The sequence below is a fragment of the Crotalus tigris genome, unplaced genomic scaffold (genome assembly GCF_016545835.1).
Source record: "Crotalus tigris isolate CLP2741 ecotype Arizona unplaced genomic scaffold, ASM1654583v1 scf7180000017735.2152567, whole genome shotgun sequence".
NCBI lineage: Eukaryota > Metazoa > Chordata > Lepidosauria > Squamata > Viperidae > Crotalus > Crotalus tigris.
The window spans coordinates 1396888-1408610 of NW_024096601.1; the positions used below are offsets into that span (position 1 = coordinate 1396888).

Consider the following 11723-nt stretch of genomic DNA (forward strand, 5'->3'; position numbering starts at 1 on the left):
TGGGAGGTGGAGGGTGAGCCCCATATAATTTAAATATTTTGACCACAGCAGGCACATGCAAGTGGTTGGATCTGAATTTTTGCTTTTGGGGGGAGGGGGTAGATTTAAAGTACAGAATAGGTGTCCAGAGTCTTAATAGGGTTTTAAGACAAAAAAAGGGAGAGAAAAAATGATTTCTGAGCAATTCTAAGAAAGGCCCAGTTTCATCCATGCTTTACAAGCACAATACTGTTGCTGTTTATTTAATCAGTTGTACTGTTATTCCATTAATCACTCACCTGTGGAGATATGTGTGTGTGTGTGTGTGTGTGTGTGTGTGTGTGTTTGTGTGTGTGTAGATAGATAGATAGATAGATAGATAGATAAGATAGATAATATAGATAGACAGACACAGACACAGACAGATGCAGCAAACAATAGATAGATAGATAGATAGATAGATAGATAGATAGATAGATAGATGCGACAAATGATAGATGATAGATAGATAGATAGATAGATAGATAGATAAGATAGATAATATAGATAGACAGACACAGACACAAACAGATGCAGCAAACGATAGATAGATAGATAGATAGATAGATAGATAGATAGATAGATAGATAGATAGATAGATAGATAGATACAACAAACAGACAGACAGACAGACAGACAGACAGATAGATAGATAGATAGATAGATAGATAGATAGATAGATAAGATAGATAATATAGATACAGACAGACACAGACAGATGCAGCAAACGATAGATAGATAGATAGATAGATAGATAGATAGATAGATAGATAGATAGATAGATAGATAGACAGATGCAGCAAACAATAGATAGATAGATAGATAGATAGATAGATAGATAGATAGATAGATAGATAGATAATATAGGTAGACAGACAGACACAGACAGATGCAGCAAACGATAGATAGATAGATAGATAGATAGATAGATAGATAGATAGATAGATAGATAGATAATATAGATAATATAGATAGACAGACAGACAGATGCAGCAAACAATAGATAGATAGATAGATAGATAGACAGATAGATAGATAGATATATAGATAGATATAGATAATATAGATAGACAGACAGACAGATGCAGCAAACAATAGATAGATAGATAGATAGATAGATAGATAGATAGATAGATAGATAGATAGATAGATAGATAGATAGATAGATAGATAGATAAATTAGACAGACAGACACAAGCAAATGCAATTTCTTCCCCTTCTTGTAACCCTCTCCTCCTGTCCTTCTGCTGCAGGGGATCCGCTTCGACCCAGAGAATCCCCAGACGCTGCGGTTAGAGTTTGCTAAGGCCAACACCAAGATGGCAAAAAGCAAGCTGATGGGCACACCAAACCCCACCAACCTCCACCCAGCCCTAGGCGCACACTTCATTGCACGAGATCCTTGTAAGGAGCAAGAGGGGAAAGTCAATAAACAAGAAGGGGGGATTGGGGTGGGGGGTCTCTGGGAAGGCATGTGAAAGTGTCTGTGTGCACATTCCTAGTGTGCCCCACTATGATGTCTGTGGGGATTGTCAATCATCCTAGTCACAGCTGTCCCAACTGGACTTTCTTGGGTTTTGTTTTTTTTTACTTAAAAACGTTTTGTTTCTCATCCAAGAAGCTTCTATAGTTCTGACTAAGTTCTGACCATTCACTAAGAACTGAAGAAGCTTCTTGGATGAGAAGCGAAACGTTTTTAAGTAAAAAAAAACAAAACAAAGTCTAGTTGCCTTTGGAAAAATACCTCTGAGTCCCACAATGATGTTTTTGCATTATTTTTTCCACATGCATGAGACAACCCTACATTCAGTTTCCATAGTTGGTGCAAATGGGAGGACTCTTGAGTCCTTGGGTTGCCTGATCTTCTCCAATCCCTAGGATGTGGCTATCCTGGCATTCTCCAATTCTTTGAAGGTGGCTTCTGGCTACTAGAGCTTCCTTGGAACACAATAGCTGGAACTCAGTGACAGAGTAGTGTTAATTCAAACACAAAGTAAGCCCTGGAAACCCAGCCTTAGCTGGTCATTCTCATCTGGCATCCTCATGCTGTTCAGAAGGACCACCTCTTAAAAAGTAGCCCCCAGGCAACAGACATTTCCTGATGTTGTGAGATGTCAAAAGTCTACATTGTGGGAGGTTTATGAACGGAATAGGACAGCTCTTCTTGTGCTGGGCCAGTCTTACAGGATGGTGCTAAGCAGAGCTGGGTGGGAGACCCTTCCTGCAGAATTGGGGAGAGGATGTTTGGGTCTGGGATGGGCTGTTGAAGATGCCTGCATGAATCGCTTATTTTTTTCCCGTTCATTTCTATCAGTTGGACCATGCACAAACAGCCACCACATTTCCAGATGTTGCCAAAGGCCATCATTTCGCCCAAAGAAAGAGTTAATACTTTTGGGTTCACCCCTCTTGTGACGTGACAAGCTGAACTTCCTGTAGCTCTCAAAGACCAAGGAGGCAGTTCAAAAATGGTGCTAGGCTCCAAAGATTTCTCCACCAACTTTGAGGTTGTCTTTCCTCTACCTGTCCTCCTTTTCCCCCTGCGTGCTGTAAGGTGCTCCGTGCTGGCTTTCTTCCCAATGGGAGAATGGCTGACCTGCTGCTGCTTCTCCTCTTCTAGATGATCTGTCTGGAGCTGCCCTGATCCCAGCATCTCCAGAAGCATGGGCTCCTTACCCCCTGTACACCACGGAGCTAACCCCGGCCATTCCACATGCAGCTTTCACCTATCCAGCTGCTGCAGCTGCCGCCGCTGCTCTTCACGCTCAGGTGAGTTCACAATTGAATGTTGTTGTTTTTCTTTTGGTGTGAAACCCCCTCTTGCTAGGGACAGAACATCTCTGTTTCCAGACTATTTCCTGCAGAGGGTTCTTCCCAGGATAAGTGGCTGGAGAGTGGAGGATCCAAGGGATTCTTCCCCCTCTTAACCCAAAGTAGCCTGCATCTTCAAGGAGAAAGCTTCAATCCTCCAAATATGCCTTAAAATGGAGGGAAACAGTGGTCTGTTTGCTTTCTCAAGCAGGTTTTTTTTTTTAGAGGAAATTAACTAAGCAGACCTCTAAGGCAGGGATGTCCAACCTTGGCAACTTTTAAGGCTTGTGGACTTCAACTCCCAGAATTCCCCAGCCAGCTATGCTATCCTGGCTGGAGAGTTCTGGGAATTGAAATCCACAGGTCTTAAAAGTTGCTAAGGTTGGACATCCTGCTCCAAGGGATCCAAGCACTAAAAGAACACTAGCTCAGAATGAATCGCCCTATTCCAGCAGGACGGAGGATTTGAATCAGCCCCTCGAGAAACAAAAGTGAATTACTTTATTTAACTTCTCAGACTGTATCAGGATGAGCATTTTGATCCCGTTCCAAATAGCGGTTGACGGGAAAGTCAACGCATGTTTACCTCTTGTGGGGGCGGCGAAAAGGATTGACCTTTTCAAGTTCAAAGGGAGAGAAGTCAGGAAGGTGACCCCACAGTTGGAGGGATGAATAAGAAGGAGACGGTCATGTTCCATTTCTGGATACTGTCCGATCCAAAGAGCTCCCTGTTGAGAACAAGGCCTCTTTCAATCTGGCAAAGAATGGTATGAAGTCAGCTTGAACTTCTTCCCTCCAAAAGCCTTTAAACTACTGTTAATTTTGGTTCTGCTGCCAAAACAAGAAAGTCTGTTCTTGTATGGTCTGACTCCTTTCTCCTCCATCAGAGGAATTAAGGATACATTGCTCTGCAGACGTTTTAAGGAAGGAAGAACATAGTTTAGCATGGTGACCAAGCCATGAGAATGTATACAAACCAGGGTAAAATAGATAAAATGCACAATGTCCAAAAGGGGGAATAAATAACTGTTTTTACAGATTATAATTTTTTTTTTCTCTCTCTCTCTCACTCTGATTCCATGAAGTCAGAGTTATCCCTTAAGGGGAATTTTAGTAAATCCACATTCATTTCCTGATTGCAAAATTTTTTTTATTAGAAGCTTCACCTCAAAAAGACTCCCTAAGCTACGTGTGGGTGTATGTACAAGCACATGGATGCCATTACAAACAATCCTTGTTTTAGGATTAAAATCTAAAAAAGCAAAACTCAGATAAGAAATGAGAAAGGAGCTTTTTTTTTGTAGAAAAAAAAAAAGTTCCACTTTGTCAAAAGAGTTTGGAGAATGGTCTTGCTTCAATTTCTTTAATAAAGGAACACTGCACAAGCGTCATTTCTGACAAGTTTCTCCATGTTCACTTATATGTTTACATCTCCCTGGCCCGCTGTTTAGAGAACGCAGAACAGTTCTGCAGAAACGATGCAGAGTTTATAGTAACTGTTGGCTAAACATAGGGGGCTGTAAAGGACGAGCTTTGCAAAATTTAAGCAAAACTGAGCATGCAAAATTTAAAGACTTGGCCTCAAAACAGTGCCATGCCGGTTAAAGGCCATTGGCAGGTCCCGTGTTTCTCATTCTTGAGGCTACGATTTTTCTTCATACCTGAAGTCTGCAGGTTTGTCCTTTAAAACAAATGAATGTATTACTCATAAAAGTCTTTTGAGTTAAACATTACTTCATTCTCCTTACTAAGCAAGAGGCAGCTCAGAGCTCCACCCACCACGCAGGCTAAAATTTCGGTGTCTTCATGAAATAATGGAAGAATCATTTTCTTGATTTTTCGACAGGAGCGTAACAGGGATATTTGCTTAACCCCTCTGCTACGTGTTTAATCAATTGAGGAGTTCTTTTTCATTGCTGCTCGGTATAGTGAATGGGGAGGTTATTTATGGGTCAGAGTTCAAGGAAATGAAATGGACAACTCTTGGGTGCAAACTCTTGGTCATCCATTTCGTTGAAGACCCTAAGTGATGCTTTATGGGGGAATAACACTCCTATGATCTGACCCAACTGTCATATCTATAGACGGGTTGACACCCTGATCTTTGAATTATTTTGCATTTTTTAATTGCTCCATAAGTAAATCCTAACCAACCTGTGGCTAAACTCACTAAGCCATGATTTGTTTTAACTTGTCTGATAAGGTTTGGTGACAACGTTCACAAATGCTGTCAGCTTAGAGCAAGCCATTCTATGACTCAGTACGATGTATGAATCAGCCAGTGGATGGGTTGCACATAATGGGTTAATCTACCCTGACCCTGGTAGTGTCCTGATGTTTGGAATGGGAAGAGACTGGCTAAGGACAATGAGAATTGAAAGGTGATGTATCTGAAGGACAACTGCCTGGTGAAAAACAAGCATCTTCAAGGGAGGTTCGGCTAGTTAGATCATCTAGAGTACTGATATTTTTCCTCTATTGAAAAAAAAAATATACCCCAGTTTCAATGATGTGAGAAGTGTCTGGGCAAGGAAGGTCCCCAGGTCCCTCAGGGAGAGAAGCTCCAAAGATGGAGATTCCTTGAACCTTGTTCTAATGAACTACGGAAACTGAAAACTCAAAACGTTTATTGCCTCTCGGGACCGGTTTCCCCCCCCCCTGACCTCACCTAGAAATCTTCCACAGCAGAGTCTACTGGTCACATTCAGTGGCCTCTACCAATGAAACAAGCCTCTTTCCCCCTCCCGAGGGGCTCCCACAATGGCCAGCTATTGGTTGAAATGACCCCTCCTTTGATGTCTTCAGTGACCTGCAGCCAAGATGCCTACGCAGGCTAGCCCTGAAGCTCAGAGCTGGCCCTGGAAAGGTGGGACCTCATAGTCCTGACTAATCCCTGCTAGAGTTGGAGTAGCTGTAGAACAGCTTCATTCCCAGAGGCCTTTCAGGATGGGCCCGTCTGGAACAGGCTGGTAAGACGAAAACATCTCTCTGCCATTTGGGGCACAGTGGGTTTTTTTGTTCTTCTTTTTTTTTTTTCAACTTTCCGCAAGCTTTATCCTTTTATTTTGTTTTTGCCCCATCTGTTCCTTAGCAACCCAATGCATGGGCCTCCACGCTATTCACCCACCCATAGCCCAAGCAACGTGAAAAACCAGGCGTTTCTCTAACCCACCTCTGCCCAACTTGGCGCATACGATACGGGCACCACAGCATGTCACTTCTTATATTCCGAGCGCTCCCCATGGAGCACCGATGGGTTTATCCTACCTGGGGGGGGGAAAGGAACCACCCATGAAGGTTTCCTGTCACCTGGCGGTGTCGGGGGTGGGGGTGGCCTCCCGACTACCTTGTTTCACTCACCACACTCACCTGCTGGGGAGGGCGGTGTTGTAGTAGTAGTAGTAACAACAGCAGCAACAGCACACAATGGATTTAATTTTTTCCACACAGTCAACTGGCACATATATCAGTCACGCTATGAATTCCGCCAGGGAAGGGGGAACCTCAGCCTTGGCTGGAATCTGGAAAAAATCTCCTTTCACACTCTACCCCTCCCTCTCTTTCTTTCTCCCCCTCCTTCCAAAACGAGTAAAATTCTGACTTGATGGGATGATACCCTTAAAGGAAATGTAAACAATCTGGTACAATGTGTACATTAAGGGACCGTGGAATAAGTAATGATTGGAAGGGGCTAGCCGTGACAATATTTAAAACCAAGAATGGCCTGACTGAGCAGCAGAATTTTACATCTGCAGTGAAAACTGCAACCGTCCACCTTAAGGAGAGGCATCCTCTCTTTACCTGGGGGGGGGGAGGAATGCCTCTTCTACTGCAGGGCTGGAGATAGGTGTCTAAAACAAGCTCCTTTTTGTTTTAGAACTGATTACTTGTGTGCAGAGGTAAGAAATGGACTATAAAAGCATTGTATGGTGGGTTGAATTATTGAAATATTGTATGTATTCAGAAACTGTTGGGGAGAAGCTTCGTTGGAGGAAGTGGCATCAAGGCCACTGCTTGAGGGCATCTGTTTTCCCAGGTCCCAAAGGTGCTTTTTCAAGGGACAACGGGACTTCCTTTGTTTTTCCTTGAAGAGGTTTCACTTCTCATTCCAAGAAGCTTCTTCAGTTCTGACTGAAGGACTAAATCCTTCCATTCCCCACCATTCAGTCAGAACTGAAGAAGCTTCTTGGGACAATGGTGACCTGGAGGGCTGAGAATCTCCATAGACATTTGTCTTCCCAGGTGCTTCCTTTGAATGCCACCATAGCACTCAAGAGCATCACACCGGTTGGCCGGGACGAATCCTTCTCTCACTCAGCTGCTGAAGCTGAATGGCCAAAACTGATTCCAGATGTGCGGGGGAGATGGATTTAGGAATCCGGGAAGTGCTTTTGAACCACAGTTGGGAGGAGAGAGCCAAAAAGCCGATGTGAAACCATAACATGCTGGTGGCTATCAAATGGATGTCTCCTCAGCTTTGGGAGATGGTTGATGATCGGAAAACGAGATTGGCAAATATGTGAAAAATGATACAAGCAGATTATTATGAAAAATTCCTGGACCTCTGAACCAAAAGGTGCTTCTCGGGATCCGAAAAGTATCCCTGGAAATGCTTTGAAAAGTATCAAGTGCTGATCACAAACTGATTAATAACATCTCCCTTTTTAAAGGAAAACTAGAGCGTGGGTGGCTACAATCTTCCTGGCAGTTTGCAATAGGAGGTTATAAAGTTCCTATACGTGTTACGTGCTCAAACTAAAGTTCATTTAGGGTTGTGTTTTAACAACTATGGAGAGCTATTAAAAACATGTTGAGGATGTGCCATTTCCTTAAACTCCAGTCCACACTAACAACAGTGTTCCCTTCCAGTGATGTAAGGACTGAATTAAAAATGGAAGCAAATGCAATGTAATTCACAAGGGCTAGAGTACCCGAATTCTGCAAAATAGACTGAGGTTTTGAAATAATGTCCTAATTGACATTAGTGTTGAGTTATTTCCTTGGAGCAGTTTGGTTGGAATCCAATTTCTCTGGCTCTAGATAACCCTGGTTATAGAAAGGCACCTTTTTAAATTTTAAAAAGGGACCTTTTTAATTGGGGGTGGGGAGAAATCATAGATTCTAATCAGCCCTTTCTACCCAAATATAGAATAAGGACAAGAGCAGACTTCGCAACATGGACTCCCAAACTCTGAAGATCTTCCATAAAGAGCCATTAGATCAGTGGTTCTCAACCTTTTTAATACCGCAACCCCCAACCGGTCGTAAGTCGAGGACTATCCAACTGGTGCAGCACCGTTTGCAGAATGGGACTTTTGGCGGGCTCAGCAGGGCAGAGACAGCCTGGACAATTCCTATTGGCTTTTGAAAGCCAATAGAATTAGACTCTATTCAAGGGAGTCTATTCTATTGGCTTTCAAAAGCCAATAGAATAAAAGAGAGTAGCACAGCTAAGGAAAAGGGGGGGGGGAAAATGGCGGACTGCGTTGTTTGGTGACCCCCGAGAAATGGTCGTTCGACCCCAAATGGGGTCCTGACCCACAAGTTGAGAACCGCTGCATTAGATTGAAAGGATTTATGTTCCAGCGAAATAGACTTTGATTGAACTTTAGGAGAAACTTACACAGTGGAACAAGGCAAAGATGGGACCAGTTGCTTGGAAACCGATGGGCTTGGACTTCTTTGAACGTAGTCCTGGCAGCCTGTTGGGGATGTTTTGATCTTCCTGAAGGAAGCAAAGCATTCAGATGGGCAGCTTGCAAAGACCCTGCAGCTGTGGGACTGGGCTGGTATTGTGTTATTGAGCAAACCACATTGGCTGGGTTTAAGCAGAGAGCTGGAGCCAAAGAAAGTATGGTCATCATAGTTGATCTATTATATGTGTTAATTTTTTCTCCCCAAATGCCCATACATCTTTAAAAAAAAATGCAAAATCTATCAGCCCTATGATTATGCACTGATAATTATGGGACAGAGGAAAAACAAAGAACAGCTGTAAACAGGAGCATTTATTAGCAAAGAAGTACAGATACGGCTGTTTGAAGGATGTTCACCCAAGGAAAAATAACTCTGAAAGTCAACAGTAGCAAAGTTATGATGTAGAGCAGTGTTTCCCAAACTTGACAATTTTAAGGCATGAGGACTTCAACTCCCAGAATTCCACAGCCAGCAACGCTGGCTGTGGAATTCTGGGAGTTGAAGTCCACATGCCTTAAAATTGTCAAGTTTGGGAAACACTGATGTAGAGCAAAGAATTGAGAGAAAAGGAGATTTAAGGATATGATAAGAAAACGGGAACTTTTCTTTTTAATCACCTTTTCTCTGTGTCTGGAATAGTATGTCAGAAGACCTTGAGAAACAGGTGAAGAAATGCTGCTAAGGAACGGGCTGATAAAGAGGGAGCTTAGCCCTCAACTGGACAAAGGGCCGAGTGACCCACTCTGTTTTCTCCCTTTGAAAAGGAGACAATGGGAATTTTGTACTTTCAGATTTTCAAGATTCTGTTAATGTGGCCTTACAATGAAGTTGGATTAGCTCATCTGGTTTTGCTTCCTGTCTGGTTTACCTAGGAAAAACAAGTTTACCTGGGAGGGCTTTTACTTAGGCCCAAATGGCATGGAAATGGCAGGCCAACCAAATCACATTCATTGGTTCCTTCTTAAAGACCACTTAAAACACTAAAACCTTGCATATTGCATTGGTGACCCTGCTTTTTTTTTTCTTCACAAAGTGCAGGACTCAATGTATTTCCCTGCAGGTGGGCTAATGGGTGGGATTTAGGCCCAGCGCGCTGAAAGCTAAGAGGAGAAGGTGCAGGAAAAAAAGTTGACAAGCGTGAATAATAATAATAATAATAATGATAGAATATTAATTGGGTGTAACAAGGGGAGTTGGGAGTAGAAGACTAGACGACCTTGAATGATTCTGGATGACCTAGTATGATACAGCTGCCATATTTTCAACTTTGGAATCACCTCAAAGGTGACTTCAAGGCCTTAAAAATGTTCTCCTTATAGCTAGTCTATCATTTGAGATGTGAAGAAATTCATTCGGAGGTGAAGGACAAGGAGAGCTTCTGCAGTCCGAAAGAACTATTGGTACTATGAAAGCTATATAAGCAATAAGTTGATAGTGTTTTGGGTTTTTTTTGAGGATCATTGAGCCTTGGGAACAAATGTATCCTAGGCGGAGTGTTTCTGCCTGCTTTTGGTTGACCATCGTTCTCCTCCCATATCATACTCTTATCATTTTCTTCTAGATGCGCTGGTACCCTCCTTCTGACGCTAGCCAACAAGGATGGAAGTCCCGTCAGTTCTGTTAGTTTTAGTGAGTATATCAGTTGCAATGCCGATGGGAGTCCTGGGTGTGGGTGGAGAAGACATGATCTTCTCTAGTGGGGTTCTTTTCAGCCAGTGAAAGGTGAGTGCCCTCTGGCAAGACAACCACCTGGGAAGCTGGTGGTAGATGCTGTCCTCCATGCATGCTGGTGGAGCTATGATAAAAGACATCTGGAGTTAGCCTTCATAATATATTCTTTTGCTTTTTTTCCCTCAAGAGCTGCTTTTGGCCCACGTTTCCCCCTCTTGTCTCTCCATGGACTGATGCATGAAGGATGAAGGAGTCTTTGAGAGTTTCCTCCCTCGGCCTTTTCCCTGGACACCATCAAAGTGCCCAACTTCACTTGGCCATCTTATGAATGAAGCTGTGGATTTCCCCCCTCCAAAACTGTGAACGTCATCTCCTCCGTCTCTTCCCTGGTGTCATGGCTGCCCTTCTCCCAACTCTTCCCCCCCCCTCCATCTGCTAAGCCCCACCACCCTCCTGTTGCTGAGTTTCTCCTCCTGCTACCTTGAGTCCTTTCAGGAGAAACTCAACCTTGTTGATACACCCGCTTGGTGCGGGCGGGCGTGTACGTGTGTGTTCCCAGCTGGGATGCTGGCACGCAGTGTGGCCTAGCTGTGTACGGTGCAATATCCAGACTTTTCTTATCCCGAATCTTGTGTATGCAGTTTTGCTAAAGGAAGCAAAAAGACAAATCAGTTTTGCATGTTCTCTGGCATGAGTTTAAAACACTTTAACTTGGTGTGGGTGTGTGAGTGTGCAAAGCTCGTTTTTGGGTCTAGCATTTGTGTAACTATAGCAGTAGATCTTGGATTAACTATTGATCACTAAACTTTTTTTCATTTTGCTTCTGTCAAGACTTGGCTTTTGAAAAACACTTCGTCTTCTCTCTCTTCGTGTTCTACTCTTCCTCTTTCCCCAGGATATCTTTCCATGTTCAGCCTTGACTAGAATTTGAAATAAAAAAGTTTCTTCTCCAAAGTACAATGCACTGGGTTTCTGCCCTTCCCGATTGTCAGGGTTGTTGGGGATTTTTGTTGTTGTTGTTGTTATTATTTTTTCTGTCAAACTTCTATATATAGAACAGCTGTAAACTATTTCACCTTTTTCTTCCACATCCCTCGGATTGGGAAGAATCCAGTCTTGCCAAATCAGCAATCCTTATGGGAATATCGAACAAAGATGTACGAGTATTTTTGTACCATGTGTAATAAGGAAATATTTATGCATCATGCAAAGATTTTGTGTGGTTTTTGTGCAATTAATTATTAAAGAGTAAAAAAAAACAAAAAACTGTAATCTGTAAGATAAGTTTAATGTTTAGTTAAAAAGCTTGAAGAGAAAGACTTTTTTTCTGTAACTGATTCAGTCGGGCATAGTAACGAGAAATTGCACAATTATTTTTTTTTTGTTGATATTTTATTGCTTGGTATTTGGAAGTCCTTTAAGTATTACATTGAACCATGGCTGTCTCGCTTGTATTAAGATTGTTGAATAAGTTGCTATATCCTTTGAGAATGTGAAACTGGATAATATATGAATTGTATTCCGTG

At 42.6% G+C, this 11723-nt stretch overlaps 1 protein-coding gene across 2 annotated transcripts in view; it reads left to right on the forward strand.

The window, feature by feature from the left end:
• RBPMS2 (RNA binding protein, mRNA processing factor 2) overlaps positions 1-11723 on the forward strand; it is a 32830-nt gene extending 21107 nt beyond the window's left edge. Inside the window, exons 5-9 of one of the 2 annotated variants that reach the window (XR_005556260.1) lie at positions 1272-1422; positions 2639-2787; positions 5635-5798; positions 10088-10155; positions 10385-11723. Coding sequence is in view for 1 of the 2 variants with exons in the window: in XM_039339540.1 (XP_039195474.1) it covers positions 1272-1422; positions 2639-2787; positions 10088-10150 (363 nt within the window). In the remaining variant the exon portion in view is untranslated. The remainder of the gene's footprint in view (positions 1-1271; positions 1423-2638; positions 2788-5634; positions 5799-10087; positions 10156-10384) is intronic. The other variant, XM_039339540.1, reaches the window with a different exon arrangement.